Source organism: Pempheris klunzingeri, chromosome 22, assembly GCF_042242105.1.
Source record: "Pempheris klunzingeri isolate RE-2024b chromosome 22, fPemKlu1.hap1, whole genome shotgun sequence".
Taxonomy (NCBI): Eukaryota; Metazoa; Chordata; class Actinopteri; order Acropomatiformes; family Pempheridae; genus Pempheris; species Pempheris klunzingeri.
Genome location: NC_092033.1, coordinates 1,114,737 through 1,139,407, shown reverse-complemented (window position 1 = coordinate 1,139,407; position 24,671 = coordinate 1,114,737). Strand labels below are relative to the sequence as shown.

Genomic DNA, 24,671 nt, shown 5'->3' with positions numbered 1-24,671 from the left:
GCTGTGCACCGAGTGGCGTTTGTAAAATAATCCAGTCAAACTGCTCTCTGCGGTTTGTCGAGCTTCACTTCACTCCAGCAGATTCAAGGTATTATCAGATGGTGTCTTTAAGCGTGGCTGCACATTTCCCATGTAGTAACCGCTAAAAATAGGCCGTTCCCAAGGAAGGGAGAGAAAGGCGATATCAAGTTATGATCAATATCGACCCCAGACAGCCCCAGAATGATCAGGACTGGTTCACTGACGTCTGTGTAGCAGGTGTTGAGCTGCACAGTTTGTTTTCTTTATTGTTTCACAGACTCCACATGAACAATATCTAGTTTAAAACAATGTGAACCCTCCACTGCACACTGCAGATTTAATGTGATTCATCCCCACTCATGTAAGGAATAATCCAGCTGACCCTTTAAAATCTCACATCAACAAAACCAAACTACCTGATGGAGGCAGCAGCAGACCAGCAGCTCCCATCTAAAATCACTGTTTTTGTGAATGGAGTCTGGTGTGTGTGCAGAGAGCGATATAACGGCTGTTTGTGGTTAAACCAAAAGGATCTTCCAGGTCTCTCTCTGTAGGGATCCCTTCCATGATGCTGTCACATAGGATCCCTAAAGAGAAAGACCTGGAAGATCCTTTTTCTCTTCAAAGCAACCAGACTCCATTGAAAAAAACAGTAATTTTCACCTCAAAGAACACAGGAGGTGCTGGTCTACCGCTGCCACGATCGGTTAGATTGTTTGTGTAATTGTGTGTTCCACATATTGTTTTAGATCCGAACTGACCGTTTAAATGCCAAAGTTGCACATTAACACAAACAAACTGATGGATTGAATCAGTGTTAAGATTAGCAATTACCATGTAAAATCCCTGTTTTAGTGAATGTAGTCTGGTGTGTGTGCTGTTTGTGGTTAAACCAAAAGGATCTTCCAGGTCTCTCTCTGTAGGGATCCTTTCCATAATGCTGTCACACAGTTGGCTCACTGCTGCCTCGATCAGTTTCAATTAATTAGTTATGTGTGACCTCATGACTGACAGACAGCTGACCTGTGATTGGGTCTGACGCACATGGAAGCATCATTTTACTACAGCAGACCTGTTGTTCATGTTTATTTACAGTCTGTGATGTGTTCGGTCACATGTTCCTGGGTCTTCAGGTGGGAAATTAGCGGTTTTATCCTCCATTCCTGTTATTTTTCACCGTTTTAAAGGTCAGTGATCCTCTGCGCTCCACTCGTGGATCTACTGTTGAATGTAAGCCGAGCCGATGTGATGCTCTGCATGTGTTTTGAGTTAACCCCTGCCCTCCTTCTGTCCCCTCCATCTTCACCTCCACGCTGCTGTTTTCATCTGCGCCTGTTTGTCTTTCATGAAGTGGAAAAAGGAGAGGGTTGGCGTGGGGCGGGCAGGTGGGGGGTGTGGGGGGGTGGATAACTCTCTGCAGGCCACTTGAGGCTTCAGGACAGATTCCCTCAGCAGTGACAAAGACGCTAACAATAGCTGTCAGACTGTAACTCTGCCCCGTCAACAGCAGCAGTGTCATCCAAGGGGAAACCTGTTTATCTCCGGCTGCACCGGCTGCATATGTTCGGAGAGGACACGCATGGAAGGGAGGCAGGCGGGGGAGGACTTCACAGGAAGAGATTCTGACCAAAAAAACCCTCCCGGGGGGGACGCAGTCAGTTAGCACGATGCTTGTTCGAGCTGTCTTGTCTCCTGCTGTCAGTCTGACATGAGATGCTGCGTTATGTAACTGTGACATGGTGGACGTGTGGTGGAGGGAGAGCGGCCTGTGGTTCATACTACATGATCTAAACGTGCTTTATTTCACTCTGCACCACCTTCACGCTCCACTGGAGGGAGCAGACTAACTAAAGGGTGGATTAGTACAAAAACCTCCTTGTTTGCAGTTCCTAAGGGGCCCAAGTGTGTGACAGCATTATGGAAAGGATCCCTACAGAGAGAGACCTGGAAGATCCTTTTGGTTTAACCACAAACAGCTGTTGTATTGCTCTCTTCAAACACACCAGACTCCATTGAAAAAAACAGTGATTTTAGCAAACAGTAAGCAGGAGCTGCTGGTCTACTGCTGCCTCCATCAGTTAGTGTGTTTGTGTTATTGTGTGATACACAAATATTGTGTTTGATCTGTACTACCCTTTTAAAACACCAAACTGACACAATAAAACAAACTAACTTACTGATTGAGACAGCATTAGACAAGCAACTACCCTCTAAAATCCCTGTTTTAGTGAATGTAGTCTGGTGTGTGTGCAGAGAGCGATAGAACGGCTGTTATGTAAAAAGTGGGGGTGCTTGTTTTTCTACTTCTGGCTCCAAAAAAACCAAGATGGCGTCACCCATGAGGCCAAACTGGAGACTTCAAAACCTCTCGTCCACCTCTTAGATACAGTCTGTGGTTTTTAATGCAGACTGAGACGTGACGTTCTTTTATCATCAACATTAAACTGAAATCACAATCTTTCCTGATCAGTCATCAAAGTGCTGTCGCTGCCTGAACCCACAGCTTCCCTCCCTGCGACTCCAGCGTCGCACCGAAGGGACCAGAGTGAAGTTTAGTTCGTGCATAAAAGTCGTTTCCACACCAGAGTGTGACTGACTCCGGCTTAAACACACCAAACACACAAGAATTCATTCTGAATCACACTTAAAAGATCAGGAGTTTGAGTTTAAACTATGAAAACCAGCCACAGATCAAAGGTTCTTCATTCATTGGACAGGTGTTGATCTTAATCTATTCTTCCTCATGTCTTTTTCACTTCTTCTGACTGATCTATTAATTGTGTTTACTATCCACCAACAGTGTGTGGCTGCTCCCTCAGTGGTAGGACTCACTGTGCATGAAAAGTGCTTCATAATAAAGTTTTGCTTGCTTGGCAGACAGGTGTGTCTGATTTTATGATTTATCAGAGGGTGTTAAACTCTAAATCTGCTTAATGAGGCTCTGTTAGACTGGAAATCCTTAATTTGGTGGAAATTTGAAGGGAGTTCTGAACTGACGGGGGGTCTGTGTGTGCTTCAGCTGCAGCTCAGAGGACGTTCAGGGAGCCGACTTCCTGCAGCTGCTGCTGCCACCTGCAGGCCGACGGCTGTGCTGCTGCTGCCGTGTGACGCCGCAGAGGTCAGAGGGTCGCCTCTGAATCATCCTGCTCTTTTTCAACAGGTGTGAACGTCACACAGAGATCTGACGTCCTCTTGTTCTCCATGAAGCTTAAAAAGAAGCTTTCAGTTCATTTAATCATAAAGAAAAGCCTTTATCTTAAACTATCTGGTATCTAGAGTCATTTTTTCAGCTATTAAGTTGTCAAATTTGTGTTTTCTGTGCTGAAGTGTGATGCTGGAAACGTGGAATAAGGTTGTCGGTCTTTACTGTGAGTGTCTGTGTGGAAACAAAAGTTCTTGTCTGGCAAATAATACTGAGAGGAACTTTCCACCAGTTGTCTCATATAAAGTGAAAGTCTGAAATCAATTAAAGAACAGGTTTGTCTGACGTGTCATTATGGACAAAATGCTCTCCTTCCACAGCAGCTCCTTACTTTTACATATTTTGGTGTCTAAATCAGCGGCACAGAAAAAAAAAAATATATTTTATTGATGATCAGAGTCTGAAAGATGTTTTATTTTGAAAAATGACCGGATTCTCTCCCAATTACATCCGTCTGAGCCTCGTGACACAGGTGAAGACTCGTCTCGGTCACGTGATATGTAACCCCAGGTAAGCCCTCGAGCAAGAATGAGTAAAAAAACAAACATGTTTGGAAGCTTCTTTGGGAAAGGGGGAAAGGCCCGATGAGGAGACAGAAGAAGAAGAAGAAGAAGAAGAAGAAGAAGAAGACTATTTCAGGCGTCCTGCTTAAAATACGGATTTATCGCCACAGGTGATTCTCCCGCTAAAAATCAGGATCGGCGGAATGGTGAGTTGTATTTTTATGCACTTATATTTGTTTTTTGTCGGCCGTATAATTTTATTCCGTCGTATTTATCCCCCACACCTTGAAGTTCCGGTCCGTGGAAATATTGTCTTACATGAAACCGGTCCGTGGCGCCAAAAAGGTTGGTCTGAATGACTCTTTAGTGCAAAACCAGGAGCTGGAACCTTTGCAGAACACAGGAGCTGCTGGTCTACCGCTGCCTCCATTGGTTAGTTTGTTTGTGAAGCTGAATTACACAAAGTCCTGTGTCCTGTGAGCTAAAATCACTGTTTTTGTGAATGTAGTCTGGTGTGTGCGCAGAGAGCGATAGAACGGCTGTTTGTGGTTAAACCAAAAGGATCTTCCAGGTCTCTCTCTGTAGGGATCCTTTCCATGATGCTGTCAGACAGGATCCCTAAAGAGAAAGAGCTGTAAGATCCTTTTTCTCTTCAAATCACCAGACTCCATTGAAAAAAAACAGTAATTTTACCTCAAAGAACACAGGAGATTCTGGTCTACCGCTGCCACGATGGGTTAGATTGTTTGTGTAATTGTGTGTTCCACAAATATTGTTTTAGATCCGAAGTGACCGTTTAAAACCCCAAAGTTGCACAATAACACAAACAAACTGATGGATTGAGTCGGCATTAAGATTAGCAATTCCCGTCTAAAATCCCTGTTTTAGTGAATGTAGTCTGGTGTGTGTGCAGAGAGCGATAGAACGGCTGTTTGTGGTTAAACCAAGTGCTTGTTTTTGCCACAGACCAGACTCCATTGGGAACAACATTAATTTTACCTCACAGCAACACAGGTTATTGCTGGTTTACCGCTGCTTTGATTGATTAGTTTGTTTGTGTTATTGTGTGATTTTGGTGTTTTAAAGAGGAAACTTGGCTCCAAACCAACTCTTTAAAACACCAAAGTCACAGCAACTACACCAGCAGCTCCTGTGTCCTGTTCTCTAAAATCCCCGTTTTAGTGAATGGAGTCTGGTGTGTGTGCAGAGAGCGATAGAACGGCTGTTTGTGGTTAAACCAAAAGGATCTTCCAGGTCTAGCCATGTTGGAAAACTGAAACTCAGATTGCTCATCAGGCTCCAGACGCCTCAACACAGATGATAAATACGCTGAAGTATGAATATTAACGTGTTAACTCACCTCTCTGTGTGACCAGCCCTCCGGTGTTTTGGATCCGTTGGTCGTCCGGGCTGAAGGGTCGTCCGTCCGTCTGTCCGTCTGTGTTGATGATTCAGCAGTTTAACTCCATCAGGCCTCCATCCATCAGTCCATCAGCTAATAATCCAACCAGCAGGACGGTGAACACGTGTCTTTATATTCCCTCCGTTTGTTAAAATCCCCCTTTTTTTCCATTAGGTTTGGTGGAGTGACTCGTCCTGGAGTCCACATGAGTAAGGTGCTGTGATGACGGAGCTAATTATGGAAACCTCAAAAGCAGCAGGGGACCAGTTTTTTCTTTCCTGTGTTACATATTAATCTATTAAAATATTGATCTCTTCATTAGAGTTTTTAATTAACAGGATCCAAGTGCTAAAATATCGATTAGTGAGAATAATCAGTTGATTTTGCTTTTTAAGTATTTTCTCGAGTGAAAACGTTGGAGCTCAACGGAAACATGAACAGGCTTATTAATCAGCTGATCACAGAAATATCAGTCTGAATGTCAGCGGCTATGGAAGCAGAAAAGTGCCAAAAATAAATCACATTGAAATTTGAATATTAAATACAACTGAATTTATAAAAAAAAAAACTGGTTTGAATTCTCTTTTTAAACTTTGCTTTCTTGGATCATGTGACCAATAGAGCGTAACCTGATTGGGCAGATCAATGTAATTCAGGCTGTTCTGGAGCTTTTGGTCAAATCACATGATCTTCTTCAGTGTAAGAAGTTTGCATGGAATTATAGGTGTTCAATTTAACATTTAAAAGCATTTTAAGGTCCATTTTGGCTTAAAAGCTGAGATACAGTCTTATCTAACAGGTGTTCTGGAGCTTTCAATCATTTAACATGAGCTTCATCAACAAATTGAAATTGAACTAAACCCAAATTTAGCTTAAGATAATCCAATTAATACAAATTTTTTGTAATTTTTTATGTTAACTAGAATCTTTAAATCCAAAAATTTTAACTTAAATATAATTTTTTTTTTAATATTGATGTTTTAATTCTCTTTGTGAATTTTAAGGACCCTAAAAAGAACACTACATTGACTACATTTAAAATAAAATGAATTCACAACTTCAAACTAACCTCTGGAAATTTCAAAGATGAGGAATTTAAACCATGTAAAAGATGGTTTCACAATTTCATATTTAAATGTTATAAACCTTTGAATTAGTACTTTAAATAAGACGTTTAATCACAACCGGTCAGATTTTGGCATCTTTTGGCTGCCATATAATCACTAACCTATCCTGCTTTTAGACTTTTTCAACATTTAATTGCCAAAATGATGAATTTCTGTAAATAACTAGCATCAGCTGAGGTATTGTTGCTTTTCTGTTCGTACAGGATCAATCTACAGAGTCAATCTGCATCAGTCGAGCTCTAAAACACCCAAAGTCGTATCTTTTTCTTTTAAAAACTATTAAAGATTTCCTCATTTTTTTGAAAGTACTGAATCCATTTCAGGTTTTCCAACAGAAGAAATGGGTTCTGGGAACTTGTGATGGACGTCTGTCACAGATTTTGACCTATTTTCGGCCTAAAATAAGAGATAATTAGAATAATTGTTGGTTGCAGCCCAGTTTGGATCATTTAATGGATCATGTTCGGTGTCTTTTTTTTTTTTTTTTTTTTAACCGATGAATGGAGTGAGTGGACGAGCTGGATTCAACATGGAGGCTCCCACAACATGGTGGTTTTCCGGCCTCGTCTCTTCAGCATCCTTCTCATTCCTGGGTGACAATACAGAAAAGTCTGGAAGGTTGCTATAGAAACTGCATCCAGCGAGCAGAGAGACGCGGGGCCCCGTTTCATCCACGCGGGGGCGCTCTTGGTCTGGAAAAGCTGCGGCTGATTTCATAATAGTTTAACAAAGAGGCTGCAGGGGGATTTAACCTCCTGGAGCCTGGAAATTTAAAGTCAGCATGTGAGCCGCAGGGGCGCTTGTGCCCTGACTGTCGTCTTACAGGCTGAATGTGCTGCTGCCGCCTGTTTGCTGTCCTTTTTTAATTTTAGGATAATTGATTCTTCCAGCCTGCTGCACATCATCTGATCCACCACTGAGCTCCAGCCAGCCTGAGCGGAAAATATAACAGGTGTGTGTGTGTGTGTGTGTGTGTGTGTGACTGTGTGTGTGTGTGTGACTGTGTGACTGTGTGTGTGTGTGTGTGTGTGTGTGTGTGTGTGTGTGTGTGTGTGTGTGTCCACAGTAACAACAGCCACCATGTGCCTCCTGCATCAGTCAGTAAATTTAGCTTCCATTGGTCCTGTGTTGTCTCTGCTTCAGAAAAACAAATGTAAACTTTAAACCTGCATCATTAGTATTATTATTATAATTATTAGTATTATTATTATTATTTGGGCAATAAATTACTAAGAGGAACAGTAATGATAATAAAGTGCTACTACTGGCTACAGGCTGATCATCAGCTCCTGGCGCGCGTAATGGAAGACAGTTTCAGGGGGACAAAAGGTGAATTCTCCTCTCATCCGTCCGCTGCGGTGATCTAAATGAATCCCTGTTGATGGCACTAATAAGGAGCTCGCCAGTCTAAACTCAAACCAGAGCGCAGGGGGTCGGGGGCGCCGCTCAAAGGTTCCCCTCAGCGCGCCGCTCACGCGTAACGGTGGCGCGGAGGCTCAGACGTCGGTGAGCTTCCCGGTGTAGGCTTTGTGCGGGCTGCAGTTGGTGTACTTGATGGAGTCCGCGTCGTTGCTGTCCAGGCAGTCGGACTTGGACAGGGACGGTTTGCTGTCGCTCCTCCTGAACTCCCCAAACGGCGGCTGCTGCTGCCCGCAGGTCACGTGCGTGTACTGGAACTGCTCCTCGTGCTCCGTCTCCCGGTGGTAGAAGTAGTTGAAGTTGGACACGATGACCGGCACCGGCAGCGCGATGGTCAGCACGCCGGCGATGGCGCACAGCGAGCCCACGATCTTCCCCCCGATGGTGACCGGACACATGTCCCCGTAGCCCACCGTGGTCATGGACACCACCGCCCACCAGAAGGCGTCCGGGATGCTGCTGAAGCCGGAGTCCGGGTCGTCTGTCTCCGCGAAGTACACGGCGCTGGAGAAGAGGATGACCCCGATGAAGAGGAAGAAGATGAGGAGCCCCAGCTCCCGCATGCTGGCCTGCAGGGTCTTCCCCAGGATCTGGAGCCCCTTGGAGTGCCTGGAGAGCTTGAAGATGCGGAAGACCCGGACCAGGCGGATGACCCTGAGGATGGCCAGAGACATGGCCTGCTGCCCGTTCCCCTGGTGCTCCGCCAGCTCCAGCCCCAGCGTGATGAAGTAGGGCATGATGGCCACGATGTCGATGGTGTTCATGATGTTCTTGAAGAACGCGGGCTTGCTCGGGCACGCGAGGAACCTGACCAGCAGCTCGAAGGAGAACCAGATGATGCAGAGCGTCTCCACGATGAAGAACGGGTCCGTGAACGGGTTGGGCTTCTTTGCGCGCGCGGTTCCGTTCACCTGCAGCTGCTCGTCAAACCCCCGGGCCTCCTCCCGGAACTCCGGCAAAGTCTCCAGACAGAAGATCACGATGGAGATGAGGATGACCAGCACGGAGACGATGGCGATGCCCCTGGCGGGTCCGGAGCTCTCCGGGTACTCGAACAGGAGCCAGACCTGCCGCTGGAACTCGTTCTCGGGCAGCGGGCGCTCTTCCTCCTTAATAAACCCCTCATCCTCCTTGAAATTCTCGATCACCTCCTCCCCCAGTTCGTAAAATTTAATCTCCTCCATGAAAATGTCCACTGGCACGTTGACGGGTCTCCGGAGCCTCCCCCCGGACTGGTAGTAGTACAGGATGGCATCGAAGCTGGGTCTGTTCCTGTCGAAGAAGTACTCGTTCCTCAGCGGGTCGAAGAAGCGCATCCTCTTGCGCGGGTCCCCCAGCAGGGTGGAGGGGAACTGGGCCAGAGTCTTCAGCTGCGTCTCGAAGCGCAGCCCGGAGATGTTGATGACCACCCGCTCGCAGCAGTCCTGGTTCTCCGCCCGCTCCGGGTCGTACACATCCTGGGCTGACAGCGCGGCCAGTGCCACAGTCTCATCCAGGTTCTCTCCGGGCACCACTGTCATCTTTCCCCCCCAGACAAGGGCGACGCTTCCCGCTCCTCAGTCCTCTCTGTTCCCCCTCCGACTCCCCCGCGCGTATTTGGACACCAGCTGAGCGTCTCCGCGTGTCTCTCCCCCCTTCTCTCCTCGCTGTGTCGGCGTCACGTCTGCGGGTGTGCCGGTTCCGCTGGCATTTTCGCGGCCCCCCCCACCAGCACGCTCACCTTTCCCGTCCACGCGCCGCTGCTGTAGTCTGGACTATCGGCTCGGCTGTCACATTCACTGCATCTTAAGCAGGCTGTGCCCTCCCCGAGCTGACGTGTGTGTGCACGCTCTCTCACTGAGGGGGAAATAAAAACACACATGCACGCACATATGCTCATGGTGAGTCTGATCCGGAGGGTTTGGGGGCAAACGTGCACAAAATCACGTCGAAGTCAGGAGGAAATATGAGGAATGTGGAGAGTTTGCGTGCACAGAAAGTGTGGTGCGTAATGAACCTGTTGTCTCCAGCGTGGCACAGGCTCAAGGTTATCACAGGAGTTGTTGTTTATGGTGAGATGGGATGTGATATTTGCGAATCTGAGCGTGCAGCCACCACTGGAAACAGTTTAATGGCGCTAATGGAGTAATGGAGACAGATTTCATGCAGAAACATGCGGTTTTCATGCAAAGATTCGTCGTTTTTCATTCACGGTTTGATCCCAAATGAATACCTGTGGCTCAGGGGTTTGTCCTCCTCCATCCACACCTCCCTCCATCCACAGATGACACACACATTAAGGGGAAAAAGAGGCACACACACAAAAAAAAAAGAGGCTCTGCAATGTCACGCCGCAGCCGCTTCAACACGAGACCACGCAGACGTTTCCACAGCAGCCGCCGAGCTGCTCCACAAGTTGTGCACGACTTACAGGATCGGTCATGGCTCAGCGCTGCCTGCTGCAGGCATGTTGCATTGTGCATGGAGGAGGAGGGGGGGGAGAAAACAGCGACGGAGGGAGAGAGAGGGGCTTTCTCCCTCCCTGCTGCTCTCCTGTCAAACACAAAGAGCGTCAGTTTTAAGGGGAAGGTAAACACCGCCGCGCAACAAGTCCAGAGAGCGAGAAGAAAAGCTGGAAGATGGAAAGAAGGGAGAGTTTCTGGGCTGCAGCTCAACACGGTGACGTGTTTTCCTAAAATAGCTGGATTTCTCCCAGGGCTGCAGGAAAAGTTCCTTTTCCCATGGAAAGGCCCGAGGGAGCTGCAGGGGGAAACATGGAGAAATGAGATGACATGAAAAGAGGAAGGGAAAAAAAAAAATACAGATTTGCATCTTTCAGCCAACACAGAGAAGAAGACAGTGTGAGAGTCATTCAGGAAGCAGGAGTTTGATCCTGAGCGCATGCAGAAAAACCCAAATGTGCACCGAAATAGTCCAGAATCCCTCAGGAGACACCGAATGTAGTCAGAAAACCTGCTGGTGTTTCATGGACACACACTGGGTTGTTCTTTATGACATATGAAATTAAATTCTGCCTTTTGTGAACTAAGTCTGGTTTTTCTGCATCACAGAGTTTCTGCAGGAAGAAACCCAAAAAAGCAGCAAGATGAGGGAGAAAAGTTCCCAGCATGCTTTGGAAAGTGAGGTTGAAACCGGCTGCAGGTACAAACGTTCGGTTTCTCTGCACAAATAAATGTCACAAATCAAAAAAAGGAAGTTAAATGAGTTGTTTTTAGTGTTTTTATGAAACTCTGCAGAGTAACAAGGCGTCTGTTTAGAAGCAGAACATCACAAAGTTCCTCACGATAAGATAAAATAAATAAAGCAGCATGCAATAACCAAATAATATCAGATCAACTTTATTACTAGAGCAGTGAGTGGTTCCTCTCTAAAGGTCAGAGGATCAGAGGAAACCTGACCAGGACATTAAAACCTTTAAAGAGACACCATGAAGGTGTTTTAAAACCCTCACGTCTAAAATCTTTTAACTCTCATTACACCAGTGTGCAGTTAAAGGTCTGTGAGGGGTTATTAACCAATCAGAGGGGCCTCCGGGGGCCACGGGGGCAGCGACCAGAGAGAGAGAGAGAGAGAGAGACCTGGACTCAGTGCTGGAGGCTCCGTTCACTCCTGTGAAAGTTTCCCAGAAGAGCCTGAAGCTAAAAAAGTTCCACTTCCCGGGAATAAAAGTACTGAGATCTTCGTCTTCATGGGGCCATAGAGCATCTCAGGCCTGCTGAGACAGCTAACTTCCTGTTAGCCCTCCGCTAACTTTCTCTTAGCCCTCCGCTAACTTTCTCTTAGCCCTCCACTAACTTCCTGTTAGCCCCCAGCTAACCTCCTCTTAGCCCTATGCTAACCTCTTAGCCCTATGCTAACTTCCTGTTAGCCTTCTGCTAACTTGAATGGGGATAAAATGATTTACTTTCCAAATGTTGTCAGACTGAATGGATCAAATCCTGATGGTGAAACGACTTCACAGGTCGTGACGCTCTGGAAAAAAAGTCTCCTGATTTACAGACGTCTCTTTATCGATGTGACACCATCGCTGTAGTCACACAGTTTGGCCTCAACGCCTGGACACCTTCCTGGGGGGGTTGGCGTCGACGGGACCTCGACATGAAATGATGCTTCCAAACATGTTTTATGATGAGGTCACAGTTACAGTCAAACCATAAATGTCACATTAACTGGACCAAAAGATCAGCAGCTAAAGGGCAAGTTCAGAGTTTTAGTTCTGATCAGATCTACCAACATGTGATCAAACAGCTGCCTGCAGACGTGTTTCACTTTTAGTCAGTTCTTCCCTAAAACCTCCATAAAACAGTGTTACAGCTCATAATAACAAAACTAACCAGGGAGAAACAATCTTTCGCTTCCTTTTCTGTCACATTTATGAAGACGTGCATTCATCAGTTCTTATAAACGTCCAGCGAGTAAGAAAAGGAAGTCGACACTTCTGCAGCAGAGGTGTTTAAACATCCACCGATAATGAACCCTCTGCTCTCTAAATGCTGTTTGGTGTTTCTTCTTCTGGTGACCAACCTCAGCTAGAAGGTTCACTGAAGCAGAATGAGTGAGAAAAGACTTCAGACTGGAGAAACATGGAGAAAATCCAGGAATCAGACATGTTGTTCATCAGAGGAGACTAAAGAAAGACAGAGAACATGTTGATCCAGAACAACAGAGACACTATAGACCTCCACTACACACTAACACACTGACTAACTAGCACACACACACTATAGACCTCCACTACACACTAACACACTGACTAACTAACACACACACACTATAGACCTCCACTACACACTGACACACTGACTAACTAGCACACACACACTATAGACCTCCACTACACACTGACACACTGACTAACTAGCACACACACACACTATAGACCTCCACTACACACTGACACACTGACTAACTAGCACACACACACTATAGACCTCCACTACACACTAACACACTGACTAACTAGCACACACACACTATAGACCTCCACTACACACTGACACACTGACTAACTAGCACACACACACACACACTATAGACCTCCACTACACACTGACACACTGACTAACTAGCACACACACACACACACTATAGACCTCCACTACACACTGACACACTGACTAACTAACACACACACACACACACTATAGACCTCCACTACACACTGACACACTGACTAACTAACACACACACACACACACTATAGACCTCCACTACACACTGACACACTGACTAACTAACACACACACACTATAGACCTCCACTACACACTAACACACTGACTAACTAACACACACACACACACTATAGACCTCCACTACACACTGACACACTGACTAACTAACACACACACACTATAGACCTCCACTACACACTAACACACTGACTAACTAGCACACACACACACACTATAGACCTCCACTACACACTGACACACTGACTAACTAACACACACACACACACACTATAGACCTCCACTACACACTGACACACTGACTAACTAACACACACACACTATAGACCTCCACTACACACTAACACACTGACTAACTAACACACACACACACACTATAGACCTCCACTACACACTGACACACTGACTAACTAACACACACACACTATAGACCTCCACTACACACTAACACACTGACTAACTAGCACACACACACACACTATAGACCTCCACTACACACTGACACACTGACTAACTAACACACACACACACTATAGACCTCCACTACACACTAACACACTGACTAACTAGCACACACACACACTATAGACCTCCACTACACACTGACACACTGACTAACTAGCACACACACACACTATAGACCTCCACTACACACTAACACACTGACTAACTAGCACACACACACACACTATAGACCTCCACTACACACTGACACACTGACTAACTAGCACACACACACTATAGACCTCCACTACACACTAACACACTGACTAACTAGCACACACACACACTCAGGACTCTTCTGACTTGTTATCAGAGAAGCAGATATTTTCTCAGTCCGTCTATGAGAACGTGACCTGTGGCTGAGCGACGCCACTGGTGACCCGGTCCTCCGGTTGTTTTTGGACTGTTTGTTGGTTATTAACGGTTCGGTGGGAGCCGACATGCCAGCACCGCAGGGACGCACCCCCGTTACTAGTCCCATTAACCACAGGCCGTCATGCTCTATCATGCCCCTTAAACATATATACAGAGGGTATGGAGGACTTTCCCACCCGCTGAAGCTTCTTGCTGTCATTATAATTAATGTTGGTGACTGTTGTTTTTGACTGTACAGTGACTGGAAAACGTACAAGAGCCTGACATGAAAAATGACTGAAGTCCTGGAAGTCACCGGGCCGTTCAGAGCACCAACATCCCAGTGAAAACATGTCACATAGTCTGAGGAAACCCAGCAGCACGTTAGCTGTCATATAAGGTCATCTACTTAGAATTAGAGGAGAATGTCTGTATTTTTAAACCGAGGCCCTGTTTGTACATACTGTGGTGTCTGAGTGACCGGTAGGTAGTAAAAGTGTTGGAACTGGTCCAGTAGATCACCTCAGCCAGCAGCCACCAAACGGGCTGCAATGGCTGCAACGTGATCCTTTGGGACAACTGCACCTGATCACAGTACCACCAAACACACCAGACTCCATTCACAAAAATACAAATTCTAGACTGGAGTTGCCAGTCCACTGCTGCCTCTATCAGTAAGTTTGCTTGTGTTATTGTGTGACTTGGGGGTTTAAAGGGTTAGTTTGGATCCAACACAATATTTGTGTAACACACAATAACACAAACAAACTAATCATTTGAACCAGCAGTAGACCAGCAACTCCCTGTGTGCTGTGAAGTAAAATCACCATTTTTGTCAATGGAGTCTGGTGTGTTTGAAGAGAGCTGTTTCTAGTCGAACAATTCCAATACCCACAAGTCATTTTAACATTAAAATATGTATTTAAAAAAATAGTGTGCAGGTTTCAAAATACTGGAATTACCCTTTTGAATTAAGTACCTCTTCAGCCTCAATAACCTCAAACATATATTTTCCTTACAGTTAAAGTATAACATACACCAACACTGAAATATCTGTGTGGTCAGCTGTTAGATGTATTTGTTTGACTGGTTTATATGAATAAGCCAGACAAATGTGTATTTACCGATAAGTGTCATGGTTGTGCTGCAGTGTGGCGGGGGCGGAGCCGACCCCCCCAGTAGCAGCAGGACTCACCTGATCCTAATCATCCCCATTAAGACTCCCCTTCTTAAGCTGACCTCCCTTTGGCTCTTGTGTCAGACTGTTCCCACATGTTTCTTGTGAATGCTACCGATCGGTCTCCGGCTTCCTGCCACGCTTCACCTGCCCTAGCTGTTTTTCCCCTCATGGTGATTTTTGGTTTTTTACTTGCCAGTGCTTCATTTTTTTGGTTTATTCTTCTCTTGTTAATAAACCTTCTTTGTAACGCTGCATTTGGGTCCTAACAATAAGACCATATTTCCAACGTAAACTTCTACATCATCAGCGTATGGGTTTCCAAAACACAAATCAATGAACTCTAACACCTTGTACTGACGAGCAGTGCTACACGATGTTGATCAAACTGTGACTTTGACACTGTCAGGAGAAATTTATGACGATAAAGCAAATTCTTCTTCCACTGATTTGGGGGTTTTGTGTGAGAAATCTTCTCGGACCTTTCTCATCATCAACCCTCTAATTTCTGGCATTTTTGTTCTACTTCTGAGCAGCTTCTCTGTTTCCTTTTGTGCAATAAACCCTGAAATCCAGACACTCAGAATAAAGCAGATTGAAATCCTTGAGTTAACTGTGAACATGCTGCAGTGCACTCCAAACCTGCTCCGAATTAATATGTGGAGTGAAATTAGGACATGAGCATGATTAACTTGGGCGTGAACACATGAAGCCGGCGTACAATGTAGGACATCGGCGCCGTCTGGGGAAATCTTACATCAATCTTTAACTGATTTTCTGGATCAGAGACATCGACGGGAAGCTCGACGAGACGTTTCAAACCAGTCGTCGTTGAGGAACCAGAAGTCTCCAGAAAACGTGTTTTAAAGCACCAGTGGTTCCTGTGACTGCATGAGCTGCAGGATCAGAGCGCTCTGCAGGGAGGCTCACGTCTCTAACAGCACATGTCCTGTGTAATTAAATGAATGTAGTTAGATGAGTGTGTGAGGTGACAGCTGACGGTGTTGATGTGACTGTAAGTTTTATTCATGAACACCTTCAGTCAGTGAGCGTCGTTTAACTGACACACGGATATGTGAAGGAAAAAGGAGCAAAACTTTTAAACTTGACCCTTTTTGTCCACATCCTGGTGTGTGAGTGACTGGTAGGTAGTAAAAGTGTTGGAACTGGTCCAGTAGATCACCTCAGCCAGCAGACACCAAACGGGCTGCAATGGCTGCAACGTGATCCTTTGGGACAACTGCACCTGATCACAGTAGGTCCACTAAAAGAGCTTGTTTGATCCACTGACAGGCTCAGAGTGTTATTCTAAGTGTGTGACAGCATCATGGAAAGGATCCCTACAGAGAGAGACCTGGAAGATCCTTTTGGTTTAACCACAAACAGCACACACACCAGACTACATTCACTAAAACAGGGATTTTAGAGAACAGGACACAGGAGCTGCTGCTCTGCTGCTGCCTCCATCAGTCAGTGTGTTTGTGTTATTGTGAAACTTTGGTGTTTTAAAGAGTTATTTTGGATCCAACACAATATTTGTGTAACACAAAGCAACACAAACAAACTATCCAATCCAGGCGGCAGTTGACCAGTCACTCCTGTGTTCTGTGAGGTAAAATTGCTGTTGTTCTCAATGGAGTCTGGTGTTTGGTGAAGAAGAAACCAGCTGTTCAAAATATTGGACTCACATTTGCAATAAAGTGCTTTTTCCACCTAAATGACCTCAAACATATCTGACATGTCCTTCTACTGTTGAATTATAAGCCACATCTTTGCCCCGAGATCCCCTGACAGGTTAATCCAGCTGTGGTGTTAATTTAAAATTCCTCCCAGGACCGAACCTGATGATGAAGCTCTGCGTCCTCTGCAAGCTTTTGGCACAAACACTGAACGGCTGAAGACCTGAGGAGCGCCGTGTCCTGACGGGGAAATCGGCAGAAACTGGGTTAACGTTTTGGCGAGCTGATGGGAATCTCTGGGGGAACTTCTGTCACGTGGGAATTCAGAGGAAGACTTCCCCTGTCAAATCTCACACAGGCGAAAACTGAAGAGGTTTCATTTTCAAGGGTAAAAATATCCTGAGATATGCTGAGACTGTGGCCTTTAACCACAGTCCGTGACTTACTGTAAATGTCTCAGCTCTTTGTTTTTGAAGAGTTAAGATCTAAAAAGCAGCTTTTTGGAGGTTTTGAGCCACGTGTGAGCTCTGCTAGCAGCTCCTCAGTGCTTCAGAGCATCAGGAGGATTCACTGTTGTCTCAGCAGGAGAGAAAATCCCCGTCTGCTCCTGACATTAATCTTTAATTGAAGTCACTGACATGTCTGGATGTCTGCGGCCTCGTTATAATTATCAACTGCACGGCAATAACGACACTAAAGAGTCGAAGGAAGAAAGAAAATGTGTTTCCACTTATCAGTTTCAGGGCCGAAGGTTGATGATGACTCATTCTGCAGAGATGTTACAGCAATAAAAGAAAAAGAAGGTGCAGTAATGTTGTATTTTCACACCAGATAAACCAGATAAATGTAGAAATAAAGGTAATTAAATAAGAAAATATAAAAGTTAGTGAGTAAATATACTCCACATGTCAACGTCAAGTACATGAGCAAATAAATAGAGTAAGAAAATATGTAATAATGTCGGCAAATACAAGAAAGTGAGTCAGTAAATGTATGTAAATACATAAATATGCACATAATGTCATTTATAATGTAAGTAAATACAAGAATATAATCAGTAAATATGCAATTAAGTAATAAGATACAAGTAAATATGAGACAAAATACAAGTAGAACAGTAAATATGTCTGTAGTATGTCAATAAATACGTAAAAACATACGTAACTAAGAAAATATACAATAATGTAGGAAAATATATTTAATTTAACATCAGTACATAAATACATAGAGTAGATAAATATGCATGTGAGTTATTAATAATACAAATAAATGTGAGAGATGCAAAAATATAAGTAAATATGCAATTGCGTAAATACATAAGTATGATAGTAAATATATAAATGAGTAAACGTTAGTGCGTAAAGTCTATAAATATGATTCATAATCAAAGTAAATATAAAGTATGTGATTAAATACATAAATAAATAAGTAAATTTATGTCTAAGAAAATAATTAAGAATATAAGTAAAAAGGTAAATGAGTATTTCATAAAGGAAATAATAAATCTAAAGTTTTGTTCAGCTGTTGTTGTGAGAACTATGATATCAAAGTACTTTTATTGATATCTAACTATTATTTATCAGGTGAACAAGGCAGCACAAACAGATATCACGTGGCCCTTCAAAATAAAAGCCCCCCGTTAATATCTGTCTGTGTTTCCCAGAGTTTGTGGAAGAGCTCCTACAGACTTCCTCAGTTACACCTGGACAGTTTAAGTCCAAACACATCCCACAACCCCATGTGTGTTCGTTAGTTGACTGTGCAGAGCTGCCGGGGGGGTCAAGGTGAGTCCCAGGACGCGGCGGCTGTCTCCAGATATTACTGATGTCAGGCGGCGCTCGTCTCCTGGGGATGCATTAGCAGATTACACGGTTCACTGCGAGGGTCTCAGCAGGCAAAGTGATGGATTCATTTCCTGCTGCGTCCGCCCCTCCACAATAAACCGCAGCGGCTTGTATCCTGTTAATGGTGATGGACTTTAAATGTCAGCGGTCGGACTGTGCGGTCACGCCTGCAGCCGAGCAGCACATCAGTACAATGTCCTTTTTCCCTGCAGTCCCACTTTAAATCACCTGCTCACATGCTAATATTTGCCAGTCCAGCAGCTGGATGCTAACAGGATGCTAACAGGATGCTAACAGGATGCAGGGGGACGGGTTCCCACTCCACCCTGATAAACTGCACCAGCCGTTACACCATAAAGCCACATCGAGTGTTATCAGCCGCTAACTGCAGCAATGAACGTGTCGACCAAAACGGGGAAACACTCTTAGAGCTGAAAGAAGTCCGATAGCACGAACTCCATCGACAAAAACACTGATTTTACCCTCGGAGAACACAGGAGCTGCTGTTGTACTGCTGCCTTAATCAGTTGGTTTGTTTGTGTTATTGTGAGCTACACAAATACTGTTGGATCTGAACTGACCCTTTAAAACACTACGGTCACACAATGACACAAACAAAGTAGCAGATCGAGGCAGCAGTAGAGCGGCAGCTGCTTTGTTCTGTGAGATAAAATCACTGTTTTTGTCAATGGAGTCTGGTGTGTTTGAAGAGAGAGCTATAACAGCAGAGGTCCAGTAGGTCCACTAAAAGAGCTTGTTTGATCCACTGACAGGCTCAGAGTGTTATTCTAAGTGTGTGACAGCATCATGGAAAGGATCCCTACAGAGAGAGACCTGGAAGATCCTTTTGGTTTAACCACAAACAGCACACACACCAGACTACATTCACTAAAACAGGGATTTTAGAGAACAAGACACAGGAGCTGCTGCTCTGCTGCTGCCTCCATCAGTTGGTTTGTTAGTATCATTGTGTGACTTTAGTCTGGATCCAAACACACCCTCTTAAACACCAATGTGTTAAAACACCAAAGTCACATAAACTAGAGCAGTAACTCCAGTGTCCTGTGGGGTACAATTACTGGTTTTGACAATGGAGTTTGGTGGCTTTGATCTTCCTGTCCTAAACCTAACCAAACAGTTTGCTGAACGCCTTCCTTTGTTTCTGATGGTGTTCACACCTGCGCAGCACTGAAGAGCGAATTTCTTATCATGTGAAGGCAGCTTTACACTCTTGTTTTCTCAAAATACAGTAATTAACCCGTGACTTTAATGTCCTGAGATACCACAATAATTATCTTGTGACCTTAAAATGAGATAATCTGACCCCACCCCAATCTGAGCCTGATTATTTGGCTAATTGCCATGTTAACCATTGGTTTTTAGGGCAGATTTGCTGAAAATGACCATAATATTCCACCCTGTTGGGGTTAAAGTGCAGCCAAGGCTCCGCTGACATAACACAGCCCCCTTGTTTATACGTGTTCGTCCTTGTATTTGCTCTGAACAGGTCCTGTTAGCAGGCCTGTGGAGACGCTACCTTCACGTTTGTGGTTTCACTTCATGTGCTGATCATTTAAAAAAAAAAAAAAAAAGCCAAACAGCAGTTTCACACGCTGTTATTTTCATCTGTTCAGGCCGCCGTCCCTCACAGACGTGTGCAGCCGTGACCTCTCTCCAGACTCTATTAGCATGGTTGATGAAACTGCCAGACTACCACACACACACACACACACACACACACACACACACAGCTCTGAATAACATCCCCCCCTGACACCAACAAAAACACAGCCAGAGAATAACGGCGAGCACATTAGAGATCGTTGGGAGGAACATGATTACACAGTCGATCCAGTGCCAGTGTGAAAACATAACACATGTACATATAGTAAATGTTAAAGTGTATGAATAATATGTGGATACAACAGTTTTTATATTAAAGGAGCAGCACTGACTTCTAGCTTTACGTGTAGACGCCAGAAGAACCCACACACCTTTTAAATATTGTGGAAATGTCCCTTTACAGCTTTCATCCTTTAACTTCCTGGTGCAGTCATGTGACCCGGTGACCTTTTCCAACATGGCAGTTTGTCTGATGAACACCTGAGACACAACCGGCTGGTTTTAAAGTGTTTGTCATTTAAAGGGGAGTTTCAAACTACTAATCCAGTCCCAGATTATATTTAAGGAATAAACTGATATGAAATGATGCTGGGACATTTTTAACACTTCAGATCTAGTATCATAAATAAATAATCAGAAATGTGTTCCTTTGGTCCATTTAGTCTGTTTTAAAGGTCCTTATGGGTTAAAACGAACCAACGCTCGTTCTTCTAATCCATCCAGGGCTCCATCATATTATTTCAGGAAATGATAAAAGCGATAATCTGAATGTTTTGCACTTATTTGTATTTAAATAACGACCATGTTGACCACAAGCTGTGTCGTCGCTGAATTGATAAAAATGTAAATATTTCTTGTTTTTGTGTTTGTGGCCAACAGATGTGACGACTTTACATTTTATTTATTGTGGGAAATGAATTGTAAATGCTGACAGGAATGATGTGAGCGACCTGTGTGTTCAGGATCCACTTTGCGTTAATGTGCAGCGATAAACTGAAGTAATCCAGTGAGTTTTGGAGGAAGTGAAACGGTTCCTTCAGGTTATCTGTGTACAAACTGTTGGGTTGTTCTTTAAAATGTATTCTTGGCTCCTCGTATTTGGTTCAACTGGTTCCCTTATTTTATACTTTATTATTTACAGTTTACTGTTTTATGTCTGTTCTTTCACTCTGCTTCATAACGTACTCTGTGACGTATGAACTAGACTGAATTATCTTTTTATGTCCTAAGTTTTTATCCCTCTGCCTGTTACATGATGCCTTGTGCAGTATATTCTGTGTACTGTGGTTTAAGCAACATGGACAAGAACATCTACAAGTACAACTGGACAAACTCCACCTCCAGCTTCTGGAGAACTTGTAATAGACGTTCCTCTTTCACTGACAGTCTGACTTTAACAGATAAGAGGGGTTTTTAGGGCTACTGCTGCCGCTATTGGTCGGCTTGTTGCTGCCTCATCAGGGACACCAGACTCCACTGACAAAAACAGTAATAGTACACGAGACTGTGTGTGACTTTGTTGTTTTAAAGGGTGAAATATGTAAAAGTCACAGTCTGGCTGAAGCAATCTACTGGACCAATTCCAACACTTTTTGTTTCCTGCAAAAGTTGAAGTATTCAAAGCCACCAGCCTCCAGTGAAAAAAACAGGAATTTTACCCCACACAAGTCCGGAGTAGCTGGTCTACTTGGTGTGACTTTGGTGTTTTAGAGAGTGTGTTCAGATCCAAGCTAATGTGTTAAAACACCAAAGTCACACAATAACACAGACACACTGACTGATGGAGGCAGCAGCTCCTGTGTCCTGTTCTCTAAAATCCCTGTTTTAGTGAATGTAGTCTGGTGTGTGTGCTGTTTGTGGTTAAACCAAAAGGATCTTCCAGGTCTCTCTCTGTAGGGATCCTTTCCATGATGCTGTCACACACTTAGAATAACACTCTGAGCCTGTCAGTGGATCAAACAAGCTCTTTTAGTGGACCTACTGTGATCAGGTGCAGTTGTCCCAAAGGATCACGTTGCAGCCATTGCAGCCCGTTTGGTGTCTGCTGGCTGAGGTGATCTACTGGACCAGTTCCAACACTTTTACTACCTACCAGTCACTCAGACACCAGGATGTGAACAGAGAGGATCATGGGTTAAAAACACCGGAGTGCTCCTTTAATCAGACGTGATGAAATCCTCAGACCTGCTCGGCCTGTGAGGGAACTCTGCCACATGTATTTATTCTCTCCCTCTTCTGTGTCGGTTACATGTTCGTATGTTTCACACGGTGTTTGGAGAGCACAGCAGATGACCCCCCCACCCCCCTCAACCCCCCCAACCCCCTCCAGCACCACCATCGACTGGTTTATGTCTGTTCAGCCGCACCAGACTCACATCAATAACTTTTACCCACAGCAGCACGTGGGCGACACTAATGTGACTAATTTGGGGGCAGTCGGGTTGGAGGGGGGGGTTGACTGATGGATCCAGATTCCTGCTCCCGTACTAAAGCAAACAATGATGGTCCTGAAAAGCCTGCTCTTATTTTTAGGGCCTGACTGTGTTTTTACGTAACGGGTCACAGGAATAAGAATAGCTCCATCAATCACTGGGGCAGCGGCGTCCAAACGCTCTGGGAACGCTGGGATCAGAAAACAGCTCCGTGTGCCAGGGAGGCCGAGACCACGTTTCCACTCCGACTGTCCAAAAACGCCTCAGTCGCAGATCCCAGAGAAGCAGAGACGTACATTCGCTGCAGCACGCGGCTTTACTTTCACAGGATTTTAGTTTCAGGAGGCGATAAGAGACTGTTTACTCCGGAGCTCGTGGTGGCTTCACAGATCCGGATGATAAAAAGTCTTGTGTCTCCTGAATGTAACAAGAAACCCTGAAAGCTCTGACTTTCCTCTGCTTGTGCTGTTTTAATTCACCAGCAGAGGTTTGGTTTAGGAAGGAGAAGCTGCACAATAAGAGAAAAAGAGATGAAAAAGCGGATTAAATCAGCCACCAGCCGACGTCTAAACGGCCCTTCATCACATCATAATGTCACACAAATATGGAATTAAACCAAGAGCACAAAGAAAAAATGAAAAAACAGCAATAAAGCTACTGATGAGGACAATAACCGTGAGGATAAGTGCCCACAATAGGTCTTCACTCATTTGGTGCAGCTCAGAAATGACAGATAAAATGAAATAAAAATGAAAAATGACTTTATTCATCTGTATCTTATAGTCAGACGGGAGCTGTTTCATCTTTAAACTCTTTTAAAAACGTGTTAAATGTGACATTCAGGGTTTTAGACGGTGAAATATTTCAGAGCAGAGATTAATGATGACGATTTGTTTGTGATTGTGAAGTTACACACCAGACTCCATTCACAAAAACACTAATTTTACCTCGCAGGACTCTGCAGTCGCTGCTCTTCATACCGCCGACTCGATCGGTTGGTTTGTGTGTGTTTGTGTTGCATCCGCCATGTCGGCCATCTTTATACGCAGACGTCTGCCTGTCCGCCATATTGGGGGGGGTCGGGATGCGTTAGGGAGGTAACACAGACTGCACTACAAAGTCGCTTAATTCTGAACCAATTTCTTTGGAATCTGGTTTGTTATGATCGAGAGAAACTCTTAATTTGTTGGAATTAAATTCAGTTGTTATGCAGCTTTTCATTCTGATTAGTCCTTTACAGCTTTTTACGGTCTGTTAATTCTGCCATGAACATTTTCAAATCAATAAAATTCTCTTTAAATCAATACTTAGTGTCCAGTTATTGATCTCTTTAGTGAGTAGCCGTGTGATGATGTAACTTCTCTCTCTGCTGGGGTTTATTTTCCAATAATGGCCCTCATCAATAACAAAAATGAGATAGAATAACATAATAATTATTGTGTGAATTAACCTTCAATCAATGAGACAGTTTATTTATTTAAATCTTATTTCTTTTCTCTTTTTCTGGCTTAGATGTTCTTTTATTAATCACCATTTTCCTCCAAACATCATCATCATCATCATCATCATCATCCCAAAACCCAGCATCTTCATCTCCATCTCCATCCTCTGTATATCTCTCAGACTCTGCTCTCTGCTCCTGTTCCTGTGCCGTGCCGACCGTCGTCCACCTGCTCCGGCCTCCCGGTGTAAAACACCGTGGGAGGTTTTGGCACAAACAGAAGAAGAAGCAGAAAACAAACTCCTCTTTTTAGGCTCTGGTGGCGTCTCGGGCGACGCTCTGGTGCTCTGATGGAGGCCATTACATAACGGCTGGGCGAACACACGGCGCAGGGCGTGCCAGCTCGGGGCCATGTGGTGAGGACGGGCTGCACAGGAAGTGACTGACGGCGGGACGATGACTCCACAAAAACACTTGTGTTATTTATCAGAGCATCAACAGAGCACAGAGGGAGAACAGATAATCATTCTGTTATCATACTGATGTATATTTTATGGCTCCTTCTCTATCTGAAGATCTGCAGACTGAACCTGTGAGATAAAGATAAAACTTTTTATTGATCCCTCAACTTCACTGTTACTGCAGCTCAAAGGACATTAAATAAACATTATATATACAGATTATTAATTATGGTGTGTGTGTGTGTGTGTGTGTGTGTGTGTGTGTGTGAGTGTGTGTGTGATCTTTAGGTT

At 44.5% G+C, this 24,671-nt stretch overlaps 1 protein-coding gene across 1 annotated transcript; it reads right to left on the bottom strand.

The window, feature by feature from the left end:
- Positions 1 to 7,751: 7,751 nt before the first annotated feature.
- LOC139221686 (shaker-related potassium channel tsha2) lies at positions 7,752 to 9,194 on the bottom strand. The gene has a single exon (XM_070853603.1). It carries the CDS (start codon positions 9,192 to 9,194, stop codon positions 7,752 to 7,754), a length of 1,443 nt encoding a protein of 480 aa, XP_070709704.1.
- Between the last annotated feature and the right edge of the window lie 15,477 nt (positions 9,195 to 24,671).